At 34.4% G+C, this 22,452-nt stretch overlaps 1 protein-coding gene across 3 annotated transcripts in view; it reads left to right on the top strand.

Annotated features, from left to right (window-relative positions):
- LOC145693073 (synaptic vesicle 2-related protein) overlaps window positions 1-22,452 on the top strand; it is a 47,066-nt gene that overhangs the window by 13,831 nt on the left and 10,783 nt on the right. For all 3 annotated transcript variants that reach the window (XR_014132708.1, XM_081768753.1, XM_081768754.1), the window contains exons 4-10: window positions 572-643; window positions 921-1,045; window positions 4,447-4,510; window positions 7,566-7,691; window positions 10,982-11,190; window positions 13,638-13,819; window positions 16,205-16,316. Coding sequence is in view for 2 of the 3 variants with exons in the window: in XM_081768753.1 (XP_081624879.1) it covers window positions 572-643; window positions 921-1,045; window positions 4,447-4,510; window positions 7,566-7,691; window positions 10,982-11,190; window positions 13,638-13,819; window positions 16,205-16,316 (890 nt within the window). In the remaining variant the exon portion in view is untranslated. The remainder of the gene's footprint in view (window positions 1-571; window positions 644-920; window positions 1,046-4,446; window positions 4,511-7,565; window positions 7,692-10,981; window positions 11,191-13,637; window positions 13,820-16,204; window positions 16,317-22,452) is intronic.

The raw sequence follows: 22,452 nt of genomic DNA, 5'->3' as shown, positions 1-22,452 counted from the left end.
AGTTTAAACTGCAACATGGATATCTGAGCGTCGGAGAGAATTTTCTTTAAGATAACCTTACCGTAATTATTCTGTTACTTTTGCACATGAAGAAACTTCCATAATCATAACTCCCTTATACTCCCTAATTATGAAAAAATAAATAAATAAAAGTAAAAAATAAAGCAACCTTACCCCAGCATGCCTCAGTATGTGAGGAGATGTAATTTTTTCAGTATTTCTGAAAATAAAGATACGGATGAGGTTGTTTTTAAGCTTTTAGATAGAGAAACCTTCCAATAATTCGAAAATCTGCTATTGTCTGGTGGGGATTAAAAAAAAAAAAAAAAAAAAAAAAAAAAAAAAAAAAAAACTTCTTTAAGTGAAAATAGAAGCAATGAATAAAGTTGAGAAACCTTCTTTAAAAATGGACAAAAAGAATAATAAACAGAAATAATATATATCCATTAAATTAGCAAATTTTATATTCATTTTTCCAGACAGTATTGGATTCTAATGTTTTTTAGTGTTTGCGTTAATTTACTCTTAGTGTAAGTAACTTTAATACTGATTATTTTTAATTTTCTTTCAGATTGTATTCCTTGGAATGATGCTTAGTTCTGCATTCTGGGGAAATTTGAGTGATAAATATGGAAGAAAGAAGGTGAGGATTGTGTTATTAAATTGATTTTACAAATTACTTTAACAAAACGTTCTTCTGAAGTTAAAAGTGTCATGCTTGACGAAGAAAATACGCTTATTACAGCAAGTCTTAAGATTAAATAAAATCAGAGAGTCTAAAAGGTATAAAGTATTGTCATCGATAGAATTTGTCTGTATTTTTATTTTATCTTCGTATTTTATTTGACAGATTTTAATTTTTTTTAAAGTAAGATTTTCGCTTTATAATATTGGTGTTATGTTGACTGTTTCTTTTATAGGCTTTAACTATTTGCGCAGTTTTATTATCATATTACGGACTTATGAGCTCGTTTGCTCCGAATTATATATGGATTATTTTCCTCAGAGGATTGGTGGGATTTGCAATTGGCTGTGTACCTCAATCGTAAGTTTTATTATTTTTATTTTATTTTCTTTCTTTATTATTTTATCTTTTGTTATTCCTTCTAGTGTATACCAAATCAGGCTTCTAATCTGACCATCTTAAACTGATAACAATTTGATGGGGTGATACAAAACACATGGTATAATATAGTAATTATCGAAATTACATACTTACCCCGCACATTTTGATTTGGCTTGGCTTTGAAAGTTTAAAAAAAAAAAAAAAAAAAAAAAAAAAAAAAAGCTTGCACTGCGTGTCAAGAAAACGGAAAGTGAAGTTTTAGTACCTTTGACGTGAAGGTAAATTAATTATCTTTTAAGCTATCGAAATATGTGCTTTTGTAGGTCTAGGTATGCTAGTTCGTAGCGGTAATACTATTCATATAACTAGGTTACAAACTAAAACTAAAAGCTAAATTCCTGTCTCAACAGCCTTTACAGGGCCTACCTGCCGGCTTGTAGCACTCTTGCCTTTGGGGTGATTGTAGTCAGCGAATTTGGTCCTCTCTTTGTTAAGAATTCCCAAATTCTTTCTTTCAAGTCATTCCTCAATTATCTACACGACGCTGGGTGAACCTACACCCATCTTTCCACTGGCTAGGCCCAGTATGGCTTGACTACGCTGATCTCACGAGAACGTAGAGAATGTCCATTGCGGCTAGGGCATTGGCAACGAGATTACAAACAGATGCAAAACATTCCGTATTCAAGCTTCCTTTTTTAAAATCTATAGCTTTGCTTTTGAGTCGTAACCTGCATGATTGAAGTTTAGCCGTCTCTTTTTAACACCAAGATTACATCAAACGGAATCTCTGCAGAAAGTGGGATCCGAAGCACTATTCAGATTCGTGTTCGAGATTTAATGTTCCTACTGCCGATCGAACCCGCGTACAGAAGGCACGTACCGTAGCTATTTGACCGTGAAAATGCACAAGAATATCTATGGTTGGCTTGTTTCGAAGTTGGAGAAATGTTTTAAGTAAAGTTGGAATTACATTTTCCATTTTCGTTCTTTATGAAGACTATATTATATGTGTGGTCTTCAACCTTGTCTTCTTTCTTCCCCAAATCACACTGTTAAATATATCCTTTCTCTAGTGGAATGTGTATTTTGGAATATATTAGTAAAGAGGGGTATAATAAATAAATAACCCAAAGCATTAACTGTATAGTTTGTACAGTTGTTGCACCAGATACACATGTGACAGCTTCAGACTTCTCCGGTAATCATTCTCTTCGTAGACTTCTTTGTAAAATGAGAAGTTATATTCATTTTCTGCTGCAGTTCAGTTAAGTGAGAAGTTTAACATACGAGGGCGGGATGAAAAGTTCTAAACCTGACAATGAAAGACTGTGAATTCCAGTTCAAAATTATTTTATTTTTCGACATAATCTCCCTTAACTTCAATACACTTGGTCCAGCGTTTCTCCAACATCAGTATTCCTTCCCGGAAGTGAGAGTCTGGAAGGTTGTAAAAATAGTCATCCACGACCCTATCATCTTGTTCATTCGATGTGAAGCGCCTCCCAGAAAGAAATTTCTTCAAGTTTTGGAACAAATAGAAGTACGATGGTGCCAAATCAGGAGAATATGCGGGATGGCCGAGCAGATCGTACCCAACATCCTGCAGTTTTCCCATCGCCAACGGACCCTTGTGCACAGGTGCGTTGTCCTGCTGAAAAATGATTTTCTTCTTCTTCATTCATGCCTCTTCTCGCGAATTTTGGCATCCAGCTGGTCAAGAAGGTTGGAGTAATATTCGCCTGTATTTTTTCTCCCTTTTGCTAGGTAATCAATTGACAGGATCCCTTTCGCATCCCAAAACACACTGGCCATGACCTTTCCGGCCAATACGATCGTCTTCGCTTTCTTCGGCGCTGCACCACCGGCTTCCACCCACTGCTTGCACTGCTGTTTCCTTTCTGGCGTGTAGTGGTGAACCCATGTCTCATCCATTGTCACAAATCGCAGCACAAAATCGGTCGGATCCCTTTTGAATCGGTCCAAAGATTGCTGCGAAAATCGTTTTCGCATTTGCTTTTGGTCGACAGTCAGCAAATGCGGCACCCATCTTGCGCAGAGCTTGAATTCTTTAGCATTGTAATAGGTTTCGAGAAACAAAATATAATTTACTCCCAGTCACTGTTGCTGTTATTAAAAATATGTCTGGTTTATTGTAAGCCATTTAAACAGGTCTCGACACCGCGAAACCTTTTACTTCAAATCTTAAATATTAATTGGCTACACCGTGTCCTATTTATGTTTACTTCCGAAGCGACAATGAATGGTTTCGGTTAGCATTTGCCAAACCTTGTTGGTCGTTAAGCTTTTTCCTGTCAAAACATGCTTTGCTCACATGTGAAAATAGAGAACTTCCAAAAAAACAGGCAATTTTCATTTAACATGGCTGTACAGGCCTAGCTAAAGTGCCAATTTGATACTGAAAGATAGGGCGGCGAGAAGAGCAAAAAGGAAAATTTTACCTGGTTACTGTGAATAAAATCCTTAAATGTAATACATAACTATTGTGAGGAGAAAAAAGAAAAAAAGTTCAAGAGTTATTTTGCTGGTGCCATTAAAAACGGATGCATATAATATACTACCATTAAACGAAAGTCTAAGTAATCTTGGTAACCCTTAAGGCCAAACTACCTGACGTATTCTATGTAGTAAGTTTTTGTCTGGTTGTTAGAATGTAGTTTAAAGAATGTTGTTCATTACGATATGAATAAATAAGAATATTTGGTATAAATGTATTCTAAATTAAACATAATGAACATAATGTAATTTGTACTATATCATTAAAATACATGTGTACGAGGGCAAGTCAAAAATTATCTACACTTTTCATTCTACATTTTATTTACATGAAGCTAGGGTTATACTATGCACATCATTTTTCTACGTAATCTCCCTCCTTATCAACGCACTTGGCCCAACGGTCAACGAGCTTAAACATTCCTTTCAAGTAAAAGGTTTTCGGTTGGTCGTGAAGCCACTTTTGCACCGCATTTTGCATGTCGAAATCTGCCGTCCTGCTCCCTCTTCATGCGTTACACTTGTTCGACTACTTCTAAACTTCTCAAGCCACAAAAACACAGTTTTACGTGATAGTGCACTTCTCCCATATTGCGTTGAATGTCTGACTCTTTGACACCCTCCGACCAGAGGAATCGGATCACTGCTCGTTATTCCTCTTTGGTGCAAACTTGTAATGGAGCAGCCATAATGTATCTGCAACAGAAGGAAGAGAAATGGAGGAATTAAGACCACACTTTCACAGCATTACCACAACAGTATAACAATAAAATATGCGATGACAAAGGTGTAATTTTTGACTCGCCCATGTATATATGGTGTTGTAGATTTAATAATTTTAGATATTCTAATTTTAATTTCAGAGTTACTTTGTATGCGGAATTTCTACCAACAAAACAGAGAGCAAAGTGTGTTGTATTGCTAGACGTAAGTATTGTTGACGTTTTCTGTTCATTTATAAGCAAAAATTGTAATTACGATTCTCCTTTCTCCGCCTTTTTTAAAGTTTGAAATATTGTTGGTTAAAATGGCTTTTATTTATAAGTCATGTATTTTTACGTTTAGTAGTTCTGACAAATTAAGGCAGAGAAAGTTATGGGGCAAGAAGTGTGACAGTAATATAGTAGTAATCAGTTAGAAGAACAAGTTAAGTAAATGTTGTGTTGATTGTCCCACATCATGAAGAGTGAATAATCCAGGAGCAGGGAAGTGCTAATATCAAATAATTAATGAGTTACAGTTCTGAAACTAGCATCCGTATGTCAGATAACGAAACTCGTGGATAATGTTCGGAATAAGAAGTTTATCATATGTACTTTAACACTGGTATGTGGAGAATAAAGAACATCACCGAGATTGAAGTAACTTGTTTTTAAGATAGTTGAAAATAAGTATTCTAATCTAGGTTAAAATAATATCTCCGGGACTACTATTCAGAGTTAATTGCTACTCGAGCTGTGCAAGTCTAGCTTGAACTATACAAGTTCTTACAAAGCAGAATAGATTAAGTAGTAGTACTAGGCAGAGCGATTATCTACAATGAAGATTGTATAAAAACCGTAAAGGATGGAGTAATTGGTGGAATGGCACAGTGAAATTTATTATGTTATGAGAATTATCTTGTACTAAATTTTTAGTAGCAAAGCATCATCACTTTTGTAGCTTGGTTGTGAGGAACCCTCACATATCCTCTCACATCCATCATTCTGCGTAGGATGTTCTACTTCTGTTCGGAATTTTGTAACTTAAGTAAATAATCCGCCAGTTATAATCCTTTTCCAGATAATCCCTCGGTCTGCATATCGACACTTTTCCCATCAAAATGTAGCGCTGGTATTTTGTTGACGAATATTCTTCGAACAATCTCAGGTATTTTCATGCATTTCTCGAATGTCGTGAATTCCTGTCCTTCCAACTGCTGTTACAGAAACTAGACTGTAGAGCGGGTGGTTGAAGGCTTCGAAACCAAGTTTTGAAGTCAACGGTATAGGTCAAGGCATAGGAAGATGGCATCATTGACGTGAAGAAAAATTATGCTTTCGTCTGTGAAGGCATCCCTCTTCGTAAAGCGCAGGTAACTTAAGTGGTTACACTTTGTATTGATTTCGCTTCATTCACTTTGCAAGAAACGCTCGTATATGTAGTTATTATAGTTGTCCCACGTCCTAGACAGAAGGCTGCGAATGGAACATCTTAAGACGTGTTAGCCAAGTTGACAGCTGATTCTCTTTCGATTTTAAACATTCAACAGCATTTGTACATACGTGATCGAGACAGTGACAGGTTAATCTTCTAAAGAATTCAGGCTTCACTCATGACTCACTTTCGTAATTTTTTCTTACTTTGTGTTAGGAAGTCTTAATTTATCCTATTTCCCAAAAGAACAGAAATGTCACTATCTTAAGTTCCTACTTTTTTAGTTAAACGTGCCAGGATTAATGCATCGACGCTAAGGGATAAAATGGATGATAATGTTAGAATAAAGAAAGTGGAAGGAAACAGGAGAACCACGAGAAAACCCATACATATATTGTTTGTCCTCCACAAAGCCTATTTGGCGCGGGTTGGGATCGAATCAGGGAACCCACTCACTAGAGATGAGTACTCTACCACTGAACCACCGCAGCTGTGTTCCTGACATGTTCACCCGGTACTCAGTAGAAACCATGGTATTTCTTCAAGGCATATTGAAGAATAATTTTACGATTTTCTTTTCAAATGAAACTACATTATCATACACTTTAAATTTAAAAATAGTTAAATCTTCAGTTTTCTTATGAGGAAATTACAATAAAAAAAAATTTATGTATATAAACAATCAGTTTATCAAGAAGTTTTATTTCAGTCGTAAAACATTAACACCAAAAGTACAAAATGTGTTTATGAGTCGATCATTACATGAGTGGCTTAATTTGGTGAACAACGCCGCAGAATAAGTGTTCGAAACCGTTCAGCAAAACTTACAGAAGCATTCGACGAAGTAAGTGTTTCACTTACCTCCTTGACAGCTAGATTTAAAATGCGCCAATTTCTGTGTTTATGTATATAAATATCTTTTTATCAGTTATTCCATTTGTTTATATTGCCGTCTCATCAGTTGGCAGGAAATTATACTGAAACTTAAGTATATGTCAATGACAGTAATTTATACGTATTAATATTTTAAACTACTCATTTTGATCCTAATTGTCGAAAATATTTGTTCCTTTCTATATTTTCAAAATGCTGACACCAAGTGCAAATTTAAGACTACTGTAAACGTTTCAACAAAAATGTTTTACAATGTTAATATTCTTTATTAGTTTTTGTTTATGTTCTATAAAAATTTATTTTGTACAATTACATTGGAATGTAGTAACTTCCTCCATGTTCACTCTGGAATTATTAATAATAATTATTAATAAAGAGAAATGCATACTCTGGAATGTAGTGTTTCAGCAATGTAATTTGTTCTGTCAGTAACTGTGAATGAGTTGGTCATCATATATTGGAAAAATAATATAAAATGAAACCTTTCATTTTAATATTCTGCTATTATGCCCTTTAGCCTAAGGGAGACGATGATAAAGGTAAATGAATCATGATTAAAGAATTACTGAAATCAGAATGTTGGAGGAAACGGTGAAATCAGAATGTTGGAGGAAACGGGAGTGCCCGGGAAAACTGACGGAAACTATGTTGTCCACCACAAACTTACTTAACCGGGGAACGAACTAGAGAGCCCGCGCATCAGAGGTAAGCGCTCTATCACTGAATCACTGTGACCTCCAAGTAGTTGAGGAAATAAGCATTTTCTAAAGAATAGTGACCGTAAATATTAGGGTCACTGAAATGTTTGATGAAAATTGTTTAAATATATCTACAAGTTTGTGTATATTTCGGTCGGTGCATTTTATTTGATTTTCTATTCAAGTTTTGTTTTGTAATTTTGATTTGATGTTTAGTTTATGTATTTTATTTTATATTGTTAATTTTTTGGTAGTGCTTTTGGGCCCTTGGAGCATGTTTCGAAGTCCTCCTCGCCCTTATAGTGATGCCAACGCTGGGATGGCAGTGGCTATTAGGTCTTTCAACGATACCGTTATTCGCATTTGCTTGTATTTGTCCAGTAAGTAACTTTTTTTTTTTTTTTTTTTTGTAATACATTGTCGTTCTAACGTAGAATTTATACCTGCGTATTTGTAATTCATTTATAATTAACCAAACGTTTCTCACAATGTTGGTTATTTCTCATTGGTGAATTGTTACGTTGATATTTTGCGGGTCATGAAGAATAGCGAGAATGAGAATAAAAAGGGGTACCTTATAATACGGAACTAAAGTATGAAAGTCATGGCTTGGAATTCCTGGATTTAGTTTGTATGCAGCATCATTAAATCTGTATGTCTGACAGGAAGCTCATTCGCTTCAGATAACTTAGAAATGTTTCAAGCGCTTCATTAAAAATATAGATGTTCGGAAGGCTCAAGACGATTGAGGCGGTACTACAGTATATTAGTTAGCAGGAGGAAGCGACGCCAGCTGATATCATCTGCTTGTGTAAGTAATGGACAGTGCGTCACGGAAGAGGGCTAAAAGGAAAAAGCAGTCCTCTATCAAAGACTGTTTCAAAACGGAAAAATATAAATTTGTCCCTTTTATTTTAGACCTGCCTTTTCACATTTATAGAATCAGTACCAATGAAGAGTACTGACTACGTAGAATTAGGACTACGTTTTACGTTAATGTTTTGTTTTAAACATATAATAAAGTGCATAACAAACATTTATAAAGTAGTGACCTGTACTAAGAGGTCAGGAAATATGAATAACACTGGGTTTTGGTGTAAAAAGTGTTTTTAATGGCATTGGTATGGCAGAGCTAATACAAATTTATTTATGTGAGTAATTATAGAACTCCATTCTATTTGGCTGTTTTGTTATCCGGCCTGCCTTTCCGTCACATTAGCCGATAGTTGGGTATCTACTGTATTATACTATTTCATGTTGCATGCTAGAGTGTCACTTTCTTCAATGAATGTTGCTGAAGGCTTCTTAGAAGCTTGGTGGACCTCATACAGATTTTCTCGGGGTCTAATACAAATTATTTATATGTGGATATGAAATGGTTAATTAAATATGTTAAATAAATGTCTCACAAAACTACATTTGGTGGCTTGAAATAAATAAGGATGTAAGTGCCATTTTTGCACAATCGTGGAATGTGATTTTTTGTGTAAATCCGTGAAAAGATTTTTATTTATTTATTTATTTACTTCTTTTATCCAAATCCAACTAATATTTTCTACGTCGAAAATATTAATGCAAAAGATCGTACTTAACTATGCATAGATATAGCAAATGTCCAAAGTACCACAGATATTGTACTCTCTGTGGTAAACGTAAAAAACGAGTGGACTAAAAATTATCAGATTTCAACAGTGGTTGTAAATAGTATTTCATTAATCTTCATATTGTATGCTCTTGACTTTTAAGAAGAAATTTACATTAGTAGGGTGAGTGTATTATTGGCTTTGTGTTGTAACTTGTTACGAAACTCAATACAACTACTCCAAGGTTTAATGTGAGTGATGATATTTTTAATTTGAACAACATAACGCATGGTAACAACGTGCAGCTATTATGCTCTAGAAATCCTCAATTTGCTTTCCACAGGAATTTGGTAGTGTGCTGAAAGAACCTTCAAGATATAAAAAAGTAAATTGATACTACTGATGCACCAGAGTTGTATTTTGCTACAGTATTTCATAAATTTCACCATTTCTTTATCCAACAAGTGTATTTCACTTGATCACTTCTTGAATCGCTATATTTTGTATTATTCCTCTTGTTTATGGGAAGGAAAAGATAACTTCAGCACTCGACTTAAGTAAGTGGATTAATACGCCTATCCTCTTCCAGGAGTGATAAATTGTACAGAGAGTACTTTAATTTTGATCAAATGGTAAGCGCAACATTACTTAAAAAAAAAATGTTTCCATATCCGTTAACATTGGATATATATATATATATATATATACGTATACGTTTATTATCTCTGAGAAGTAACAGACTAGTGTAGGGTTCTTGGTCCTAATGAAGAAAGATTCACATCACATACTTGTTTATGTAAACGAAGAAATTTTATGCAAAATGTTGGTTTGTTTTATGGAATGGGTAGATTCATTTAAGTGTTTTGATCGCTTCGACGTGTCCCTTCCTCATACGTATGTAAGTCCGGTTAGAAGTACATATCCACATCAAATGGTTTATTACTCTTCTCATGTCTTGATCATATACTTCAAGTCTACAGGCGCAATGTTCTCTTGCTAGGAATTTGTGATACAAGCTATATCCACTTGCTACAAATTTATGAAAGAAGGCATACAAAATAACTTAAGATGTTTACTTGTATTCGTTTGTGATAAACTCACACTGGGAGCCACAAGATGTCTGTATTTGTCAGTAAAAACTGCTAATATCATATTTAAAATATGTAATTGTTGAGAGCTCCTTCGTGGCTAAGCGGTTAGCGTAAGCGCCTTTGGCGTGGGAGGCCCGGATTCAATTCCCGCTGGGAGCTTATGTGGTTCGGATTCCACGTTAATAAGTAGGTCCACGTCTCATATAGCCTCTCTGCTGAACGGGATGTTACACTGAAAACAACTGAACCAACTATGTGTAATTGTTGAGTCGCCTACGTGATTGAGTAATCCAATCGAACGCCTATGTTCTGAAATCTGGGCTGATACCATAATTACGATGACTGAAATCGTAGTTGTTATCTACTATCCACCATATTCCTATTAAGTCCGTTTTTTCGTAACTGTATCTTGACAATGTTATCAGTGAAGCAAGTGAATGTTCGACAAAATGTTGTCAGGAAGAGCAAGTTCAGAAGTTACGTAGTTTTGAGTTTATTTATATGTACCTATATATGTTTCATAGGTATATGTACCTTATATGTTTTTATAGGTATATACGTCTCATGAACCTGGGTTATCCCATATTTCGTAATAATTTCTAACAGAGATAGAGTCAAAAGTTAATATCTATCTAGTAAACTTTAGTACTGTGTTAATAAGAGTCGCTTCACATTTGTTGAAATTATGGTAGGCGAATTCAATATGGAAACTGGAAGTAAAAGTTCATAATCAACACTATTGTTCAGACGTAGGAAAATGACATATAATTGTGTCGTGTGATCTTGTATGGTCGCTCTCTTATAGCCTAACTAATTTTGATTCTTGAATTCCTGAAGTTAAGTTAGTCCCAAGTTGAAATTTTTCTTGTTATAATGTGGAATAACGAAGAGGGAGCATCATACGGTAATAGGCTGAAAAAATGTGTATAATGTAGTGTCACATGAAAGCAAAATTTTCTGCGTATTATTATTTGAGATTTTATTTTTCTTTTACAGTGGTTACCAGAAAGTGCGCGGTATCATGTTGCGAGTGGGCAGCCGGAGAAAGCAGTGAGAACATTAACAAAAATAGCCGAGGAGAATGGAAAAGCGATGCTGCTTGGACGCCTCGTCGTTGATGACATGCATCATTTACAGAGAGGGAGAGTTAGAGACCTTCTTTTGCCGGAGCTAAGAAAAACATCTATGCTGCTTTGGTTTATTTGGTTAGTTACCGATTTGTTTTTATATATGAATATGTTTAATAGGTGTGTAATTATTTACCTTGTAAGTATATAAAAATGTATGTATGTTCCAGCCAGCGTAACTCTGAAGCAATTTTACTCCAACTTTGAAACGCCTGGAGTAATTTTAACCAAACTTGGTATACATTATTCTTTCAATCTGGAAAAAAATTACAGTGGTGCTAAGACCCCGGCACATTTAGGGAGAGTGGGAGGAGGTTATATATGATTGAAAACAACCGACATTAGTGTCGAATACATACTTTTCGGGGTCGCTGAGATGAATAGTGACCGCCAGATGCCGTTTTAGTCTATGTTCAGCCTCCATCGGCATGGGAGGTGAGAAAGGATGAAAAATAAAATCTCAAATGGTTCAGATAAGTGTCGAATCCATAGTTTTCGGGATCGCTAAGCTGGTAGGTGATAACCCCGATGACATATAAGCAATTTCATCCGAAGGTGGTAGACATACAATTTACAATCTGGAAAAATACAGTGGGAGCAAGACACTCCAAGAGGGGAGTGGAAAGGGGTGAGAAGAAAATAATTCAAAAAGACCGACATTAGTGTGCACTTGTGCAGTCCTTAGCTTTCGAAGTAGCTGAAATGAATAGTGACGCACCCAGTTCCGTTTAGATCCAAAGTTCAACCCCATCTGCAGAGGAGGGAAGGAGAAGGAGTGAAAAGGTAATGTCAAAAATGACTGAGATTAGTGTTGCATTCATAGTTTTCGGGTCGGGAAAACGACTGACCCGTTTGAAATGACCTTTGAAACATAGTACCCACCTCAAGCTTTTTTTTTTTTTTTTTAATTAGTTTGATTAAGGCGTTTTATGTTTGGGTAGGATATTTCGAAACTTATTCCAAAAGAAGAGTATCTTGTGTATTTTTGTCATTACATTACCATTGAAATACGTATACGAAGGGGAAAGGTGATTCAAATGTTTTCCATAAACCTACTCTTTTCGTGCGAAAAACAGGCATTTCTAAGTGTCTAAGATGACAGAGATTATTTTTGAGTCCAGCTAATCGATTAGCATACGCGCCTTTAGCATGGGAGACCTTTGCTTCGATTCCCGGCAAGAGCTCGTGGTTCGAATCCGAATTTAGCTGTAGCTCCATGTCTCGTATAGCCTCTCTGCTGAAAGGGACACTAAACTCAAAATCAAATCAAATCAACTTTCGAATTCATAGTTTTCGGAGCCGCTCAGGTGTTAGATGTCAATCACGATGACATTTAATCCAAGTTCAGGCAAGAACGGAATGGGCATATCAGCTGGCAAGGTATTAGTTGAAGAATATTTTCACTTATGCAGCCATCTACTAAGTATATTCAATTCTCTCCTAAGAATTTTCAAGAAATTACTTCCCTGATTCGACAGAAGGATTTGAAAAATATACAACTATGTTTACACGACTTTAGTTCTTTTGCATCAAAAGAGATATTTTGGAAAACAGAATTAATGATGTGATCGACACTTTCGTGTAAGAGAAAACATCTTCGGTTACGTATCTTCAGGGTAGTTGATTGTCAGAAGTTCGTGGGTAGATACTAATGATCATAGTACTGGACGTTGCTCAGATTTTTATGGGAGGTAAGTGGAATGTACGTATGAGCAACTGATTACTATTTGTCTCTATAGAATAAATGTTATCATATATTCACCGTTATTTATTCCTTATTTATATGTCAACGTCATCCGACACTTGCCAAGAAAGTCAGGGAATTTCCTGCCAAAGGACAGGGAAATTGGTTTCTTCAGATCATTAGGAACTCTGTTTTAGTATCTAAATACTTCTTGCATGTCCCTCCTGTAAAATCGCCCCTTAAATTCTTATTATTCACATAATATTTATTGATTGATATTGAGGGGACGGCTCTTTTTAATGACTCGGTGTATCAAAAATGTTAAATGCTTGATAATATTATCGGTATATAGAATGCAATAGTTCCTTTTTTTATTTATTTATATTATTTTATTATTTATTTTAAGTATTCTTTATAAGATTGGCAAGTTGCAAAGATTATAAAATGGATAAAATTTTCTTTGAAAACTACGGTTTTATTGCATTCTTGTACAAGATAGGTTGCCTGCATCAAGTTTGTTTGTAGAAAAGATTATAAAAGTAATTGAGAACCGATAAATAAGTTGGATGGTTAATGTTGGTTGACGTAAAGCTTATAGCGTCTATTCCCACACTGAGGCTATACCGGGAATCGAACCTAGATCATCCGCTCCGAAGGTCCATATGCTAACCAAATAGCCAAAGAGGAATTGCTTATTAGGATGGTTAAGTGTGCATTTTGATTAAGTATTTCGCAGTAAAAGAATATACATCACGTATTCGTAATATGTCAAGATTATTTCCATGAATTTATATAAAATGTGGATCTGCATAATGTATTCTTTAAAATATTCCTTCTGTAGGACTGCTTGTGCATTTTGTTACTACGGAGTGGTATTGATGACGACCGAATTGTTTGAGGCTTCTGAAGATCTGTGCATGAATAGAGGAACAGAACCATCTGATACTTGTACTGCAGATTGTAAAGAGCTCACCACAACAGATTATATAGATCTTCTATGGACGACACTAGCGGAATTTCCAGGTATTTTATATTATTATTATTATTATTATTATTATTATTATTATTATTATTATTATTATTATTATTATTATTATTATTATTATCACGGTTCCCGGTATCTTCTTGTCCTGATATAAGGATTATTCTCTTCCGTATCATCGGTCATCTTTTCTTACATCTTACTTTCCAGCATATGTTTATTGGTCTTTAATGCTGTTCGTTCTCTACAGTTCTGTCAAATATTCTTTATTTCTTCTCAAGTTCAAAAAGCTAATTTTCTATTCCTCGTCATATCACCAATTCGAAAGCTTCAAACTCATTTTGCGTAGCGTGCATATTTCCTTCACACAGTGCAGTATTGTATTTTAATAAGTTTATTTGTATTTAAGAACTCGCAAAATTCATTTTTCATTTTATTAAAGGTTCTTTCACCATTACTTCTTCTCTGTCTTTATTTATTTTTATTTTCATTTTGAATTATTATAATTTAAGAAACGTTCGTTCTTTCACTGGGATTAAACTGTAAAACGTTGGAGTAAATGCGCTGAACTTCGAGGGGCTGTATCGAAAATTAAAGTACGTTAAAAAGAAATTAAAATTGTTTTATTTAATATCAAAACCAGTTCCTTACAAAGACATGATCGTAATTATTATTGAACCGAGAACTAGTTGTGAAGTATGAATGTCCATTTAAACGTTTCACTGACATTTCTCTGTTCTTTAATTTTTCTTCTCTTTTCTGCCTATTTCTGCCCCTCCCCAACTGACGAAGCGTTTATGGTGTACTGCAAATGAAAACTATCGTATCTCAAAACCCCCCAAAAGACTCAAACTTCAAAGAACTGTTTCAAGACACTCCTGTCCTCATCCTCGGCATATCTAAAAAGAGAGGAAAAAAAAAAAAAAAAAGATCTTGCTGCTACGTAAAATTTATAATGTGTGAAATTCTCTGCTGATCCATTCTGTAGAATAAAAGCGATGGGATAAATTTGTGGTTCGATAATAAGATTTCCTCCTCTTCCTAGCTTATGGCTAATAAAGAGTTCGTTGTATGTGTTTCTGCATCAGACCACAAATAGCAAACACTTAAAAATCTTGGAACTAACATTAAGTTAAGATCGTAGGACTTCTTAGTATCGAACTTCAAAACTTATCCTATCATTTTTATTGTACATGATGGATAAGCAAAAAATTTCTCGAACAATGTCTTTTATGTAGAAGCTATTTTTTTTTTCTTCATTCAGCTGCACCAAGGTAGAAGTGAGGAATACATGTGCATCGAAACAATTTATTTAAAAAAAAAAAAAAAAAAATTGCACGTTTCCAAGTATGAAAATTTTCATTTACTGTACTAGATTTACATACCACCGTATAAATTAGTTATCATTTTAGTGTACTTTTTGTGTGTACGTGTGTGCGATGTATATACAGTAGTATATTTGAAGAAAATACATATAACGTGTAACTAAAAAGGATTTTTAAGGTAATTTTCTATTAAATATTAATTTCATATCATCTTATCCATCTTTAAAGCAATCATGCACCAGAATAATAATAATAATGCATTCAAACGTTAGCTGGAAAGTACTTAAAATTTTATATGAAATAATACTTATGCTGAAAACATTTTCTTATGACAACTGATGAAAAGTAAACGCGTTTTAGAACGATTGAATTTTTTTGAGATTTTGGACCGCTCGAACAAGATTGTGACCCACTGTGCATCGTAAATCAAGGTAATTCGAAACATTGCGGTACATAGCGATTATAGAACGACTTGTATTTCTGAATTTTAGCTTAAATCTGTTTCGCTAAGCTGAATTTGAACGAAATAGTTTTGTTGTGTAGAGTTTAAATTAATATCATTATTAGAAAACGTTAAGATGGACATTTTCTGTTACTATATAATAATAGTGTAGAAGCAATAATGATAGTGGTTCTCTAATCAAAAGATCGAAAGGACTGCTGTTTGAAATTGTCACGCAAATTTTGCAATCGTATAGTAAATTGTATTGTTTATTTCAAACAGAGCTCTTGTCCTATGAATTTCTTTTCTTTCATCGCAGAGACATAAAAACTGTATTCTCAATTTAGCAGTTAGCAGTACGCTTAAAGCAGCGCTGTAAATTGCGCTGGAGAATTTCACGTAATACAAAAGCAGTTTTATCTAAGCGTTGACAAACAAATCAAACAATCTTTAAAAGTAAACGCTTCAGTTGCAGCCTAACCTTGTACTTAGTATATTTATTTATTTATTTATTTTAGTTAGACTTTGTTCCAACCTTCTACATATATTCAAATCGAATTTTGTAATGTAATCTGAATGTCTTAACTGGCTTAGGACAATTAACTCAAGCTGTTGCTATTGTAATATTATTATTAATTTTTATTGTGTTCATTTCTCAGGTATTTTTGCCACCATATTTGTAATTGAGAAATTTGGTCGGAAGAAGACTATGGCGATTCAGTTCGTAATTTTCACAGCTTGTGTATGCTTCTTATTTATTTGCACTTCAGAGTAAGTATTTTTAAATTAAATATGTAAGTAATTATGTTCTTTGTCGGAGACGAGTAGAAAATGAAATATTAAATTAGATGAAATATTAAATTACAAGGTTAACTTAAAGTGTTATGAAAATTCCTATATACAGGATGACCCACATAAAACCGGTACGCCTGATGTACGAGATTCAAGTAACACTGTAATAGCAACAATGAACTAATTAACAGTGAATAGATAAAATATTGTTAAATAATTAACTGTTTATAAGAGATGCTGGAAGGGGTGGCCATGGGCATCCAGGCATCGCTGACCTCGTTTGATGACGTTACCAGCAACATCGTCTCTTGTGTGAGGATTGTCAGCATACACTTTGCTTTTCAATATGCCCCATAAATAAAAATCACACGATGTTAAGTCCGGAGACCATGGAGGCCAAAGGCCTCTACTGACTAGTCTGTCTTCAGGGAAAATGTTGCTGAAGTGGGTCTCAATCAATACGAACTTCTCACAACAGCTGACGCACGAACACACTGCTGTACTCAAGGTTCAAGGTATTTTCCTTCCTTCTCTTCGGAAGTTTGGTTCCTGAAAAAAAGAAAAAAAATAGTGAAAGAAAGTACTGCTCTTTTTTTTTTTTTTTCATTTAACCTTTTCCATTTTCTTTTTCAATCAAAATTCAAGAAGTTTTTGGTTTTTTCACTTTCTTTCTCACTTAGTTCCCTTCCATTTACATTAAAGCCTAGCCTCCAAGCTAATTTAACCAAATTTCCTTCCTTTTTCATTTCATCGTTCCATTTCCATTTTTCCCTGATTCTCACCTTTCCGATAAAATGCAGTGTAGCCAACTTTCGAGACTGTTGTCACCCCACAAGCAATTTAACTAGAGATGATTAACCCTTACGAAAGGCGTGCCTGTTTTATGTGGGACACTGTAACGCCCCCGTCCGTTGCCAGTCAGACAAGGTGGGGAAAACACTAATCCAATTTAGCCACAGGAGCTTACGCGACAAAGAGCTACTAGGAAATGTGATCATCAAATGTCAGTCGGAAATCCAGAGAATGACATAAATCACACAATATAATAAATGATGATACAACAATTTCCATGAAATTTTTTATTACAGTATTTTACAACCCATAAATCTTTAGCTTGGCGGGTTTCATACTGCATCCAAACATAATATGGAATTGAATGTGAATAGTTGTATGCCTCCAAACGTAACCAGCAATTTTTCAAGGAAAATACCAGAAATCTCAATAGTATAACAAATTCAAAGAGAGTACAAAACTTAATATCAGCAAGATCAGGCCAATCAAGGACCTCTGTTATGAAAATTAATATCACTTACTAACCCGTTTCAAATACCATTATTATCAAATGAAGATTTCCTTTACAATCAGGGTCAAATTGCTTTCACCTGAAGCAAAAATCTAATAACTTTCTTCAAAATTAATTTCAAATAAGTTACGCTTCTACAGAGCAGCCTAACCAACAAAATATAAAGCCGTATTAAATTCATCAAACTACTAATTATTAGGTTCATTGAAATCATCGACTAAATCCGGTAGCAAATGTTAACGTCAAACAGTATGAATATCTCAAACTGAGATTTCTCCAAGTCAAATTTTGAATTTAGAAAAATTTTAAATATTATATTTATAACTGATCTAAAGAATATTTCAGCACCACTGCTCGATCATCTTATTACTCTCCCATCATTAAACCTTAAAGGAATAACAGTCACATCGAACATTTCTAAGGTTTTGGGTTCAAACCTGCCACCTTCTCACCCCAGAATTTTCCGGACCAGGACATTTGGGCGCGAGACATTTGGGCGCAAAGTCGTACATCTGAATAGTTAATTTACTTAAATGGGTTATAGTGTATTTCATATCTGGAACCCGGATGTCTACGCACTAAAAGCCTTGAAAATAAGCAATAATATCACAAAGATAAACAAATAACTGCACAACTTAAAATATTCAGGAAGAAGAAATTTCCTTTAAAAAGCTATCTTCAAAAACTCTAAATTTTCGTTACGTTACAGTATATCGTATGGTAAACAGTCATTGAAAGTCTCAGTTGCATTAAATGCTTGGTTTAGTTCTAGTAAATTTTTGTATAACGCAGAAAGAAAAAATACATAGGTCTAATTATTTTGTTTCTAGAATAAAAAATATATCCTAATTTCAGGAAAATCGGGAAACCATGATTCGCACATTTTTTTTTTTTTTTTTTTTTCAACACGAATCTGTATTGGAGTGAAATAAAATTTGCTGTAGTCATCCTGTGACACCAGAAAATAAAATTCTGTGATGTTACTTTTATATCATCTCTAACGTAAAGGAATACGGCATTTTGGATATTCATAAACTTCATAGTTATTCATAACATTGTATTACTGTTTATTACTATATTTGCAACAGAGATAATTGGAAAGGAAACAACAGTGAATATATTATATAGATATTGAATAATTTATTTTTGCCTTATGTTACACTTACCATGACATTATCATTCCATGACGGAATAATGGGCCAAACCTCACAAGTATTCTACAATGTCAACGGTTTCAAAATTCTGTACAATACGGCGAATTCCTTCATTTGTCTGAATATATTTTCTTTTTTTGGGCGACTTGCCTCGTACACTAAGTCCTGCATTTTTTGTGTCGTCCTAAGTTCATTAAAAAAAGCGACAAATCGACGGATGGCCCATTTGAAGCTCCGATTGCAGTCCACGATGAGCTGCTTCGGCGTGGTGTTCGTTCTTTACTATGGTCATTGAGAACTCTGCCATACAGATTCCACACCCTTATTGGAAATAATGCTGTTCCTCCTGTACCATGATGCGTTGTAATAATTTATTATAGAAAATGAAAGTGCAAAAAGGAAAATATGTACAGTATTGTACACATTTTAAGATAAATTCTATAATGTCTGACTCAAAAAATCAAGTACATAGTGCAGTATGAGTATATAGTCACATCTTTGAAATAACTAAACAATAACGAAGTTTTTTTTTTTTTTTTTTTACACAAATTACATTTTTTTATTACATGTCTTATTTTATTAAAAACAAGTATTCTTTTAAAACTAAGCCACATAGTACGGAGTACGGATATCGCAACCCGGATAACCGAAAGTCTGCTGCAGTTCCTTCCTATTTCTTTTAAACTGGTAGAGACAAGTTGTGCATGACATGCAGAAACTTTGCTGAAATTTCCAGTGCCTACACATCCGGGCTCTAGTTATGAAATTCACTGTGACATATACAGGTAAGTAAACCTATTTGGATAAAAGGTTTTGCGCCCAAACGTCTCGCACCCAAACAGCCATGCCTAAACGTCTGCGTCAAATGTCATGGACCCGGATTTTCCGTTCTATCAAAGGTAAATTCCTTACACAAATTCCTATCTCGAATAGAATGGAGTGCAGAAGACGACCCACTTGTAATTAACACACACATCACAAACTACCAAAATAATTAAAATATGACTCATCTTCAATAATTCGTGATTACCGTTACCTTTGTTAAATCCCTTTTCCCTGGATCTCTGTAATCTTCTCCTCTCTCACAAATAAGAATAGACCCATTTACTAGCGAGAAATTATGCTCTGAAGTCAAACCGGAAAGATTTATATGGTATAATCAAAGAACGCTAAACTTCAAATCAAATCAAATATTTGAATTATAATGCAATTAATCACTATGAGGAAAGAATTTGAAATTAATTCTTCCAAATCTTACTTCACTTCATTAAATACAATAAAGAGAACTGTACCAAGCCGCCCTTCGCTACCTTTCTCAATAATTTTGCTCAACACAGTAACGCCAAATACAAGAAGAATGCTAAACGCACTAATTAAAGCTCGAACATAAGCGATCAAACTTAACATTATCCTCACTAAATCTTCACTGCAAATTGGAAATACACATATAACCATATAACCACATACAAATCAAACTCGAAAAAACAAACTAACCCAACACTGTCCATTTCGATGTTCTCTCATTTTGGCGACAATAAATCCGAGCTCCTCACCGGCTGAACACTAGGACCCAAGTCAGCATGTCCAAGCGTGCTGCTTGCAATCCAAACCTTAGCATGTGCATGAGACACTCACAGGCGCGGAAGCAAAAGCAACCTTGAGGCTTATGATTTCGAGTGCAAAAGAAATCCTCTTACAAACATCATACTCTAACAACTTTTTTTTTTTTAAACATATAATAATGTAATTTAATTCCTTCATTTTTCTATAGTTCCTTCGATATCCTGGTAACGAGATCGTTACAATACCCTGTGTATATATATATATATTTATATAAGACAAACCTCAAAAGAAAGAAAATTTCATTTTTTAGGTTCGTATTCAGGAAGTATCTATGAAAAGCTAACATTTGGTGTTTTGTATGGCGACACTATCATATAGTCAAAACTCACGTGCTTTCCAAATTAATAAGAAGGAAAATATAACAGTTATATGGGCATTTGTTGCTGTATACAAATGCATAACATCAGAAAACAATTTTTTCTGCTATTCTAATAGTCCCATTTCTGATTGTTATCCATACAAGATTCGGCAATACCGTGAGTCACAATTCTGTCCATATGATTTGGCTTATCTCTTTCTAGCGTTCACTTTCAGTGTAAGTGCACACAAAATAGTCAGGCATCTTCTAAACGTCTGGCCGTTCGTACATAATAATCACTCTCTCACTTGTGATTGAAAGTCTTCTGTTGTGCTTTCCCTTGTGGCGAGAGAGGGAGAAATAAGGCGAAGCCTCTAAGTTCTGTGCTGATTATGCATTCTGCACACAAGGAAGAAAGGAGGGGGCTTGTTCTGCTTCGTGGGTGAAAAAGACACTCATATTTTATGTAGGTCGAGAAAAGTATTTTTCACTTGGAAGCGAGAGAAGTACTGTTTGTTCGGAGGCGAGGGAATCCGGCAGTAGATTTTCGAAGGATTTCGTTCGCCTTGTGACACCTATATAGAAATTATTATGAAGAAAAATATAAAATAATTTCTTAATGCACTTCGCAATTTTGGAATTTAGTAACACCTGATTATGTTTATTATTTATTTGCAAGCATTAAAAAACGAATGAATATGTTTGAATTACATTTGAACTATTGTTTCATTAATTTGATTTTCCTCTAAAATGTTACTGTGAAAGCAAACATGCGAAGACACAGAGAAATATTACAGTGATGCCTGATAATTCAGATATATAGTTATAAAATACGGATGGTAGGGAATAGCAAAGTGTTGAATAATAAAGTTTCAAATTTTACAAAGAAATTCATAAACATCAATTTCGAGATTTAAGCCGTTATCAAGTCATGTAGGGTCAAAACTAACAGGAGTTGAGGAAATTCGGTTCCCACTAGACTTGCAGAGCTTTCTTTGCTGAACATATTTTGAACTTTCCTCTTGAATATGTGGTTAGCAAGCACGTTTTCGGCATGATATGAGGATTCGGTTCCTGGTAAAACCACGTGTGATTCAAATTCTACATTAAATAGTAGAATAGTCTCTTGGTGTTGAAAATTAGTGATCGAGTGAATCACCTATTTGCTTTAGAAACGATTGAAATCGAATACATACTTGAGTTGCAGTGCCTCATTAAATATTATCGGTCATTATTTCAAAAGTTAATGAATATTAAAATATATGAGAAATGAAACTAATTAACTTTCCACGATTACTGAGTTTATATATATATATATATATATATATATATATATATATATATATATATATATATATTGGTAAGTATGTAAACAAATAATTCTTACAGAATTGATTGAGACATTCAAATTAAAGAAATTATCAGTGTTGACAACAATTGTTTTCCACTAAATGCGGCAGTTATACTTCTTGAATATCTTAAATTCTTTCTGCTGAGTAGAATATTTAAGTTCCATAACTTTATGTAAGTTATATTGGATGTATGATTATGTAGTGTCAAATTCGTTGTTATTTTTCCGATAATATTTGTTCCCCACATCAGAATTTAAAGAAAGTCTGTAAAATGGAAAAACACTGGAGACCCCAAAGCCGAAAAGTGGATTTTGCAGAGGGACCCAAAATCGGTTTGGCCGCTACTGATTCATCATGACGTTCACACTTCGTACAAATGAAGACT

Source organism: Thermobia domestica, chromosome 8 (genome assembly GCF_964235325.1).
Source record: "Thermobia domestica chromosome 8, izTheDome1.hap1.1, whole genome shotgun sequence".
Taxonomy (NCBI): domain Eukaryota; kingdom Metazoa; phylum Arthropoda; class Insecta; order Zygentoma; family Lepismatidae; genus Thermobia; species Thermobia domestica.
The sequence above is the reverse complement of the archived record's forward strand: the minus strand, read 5'-3'. Positions and strand labels throughout refer to the sequence as shown.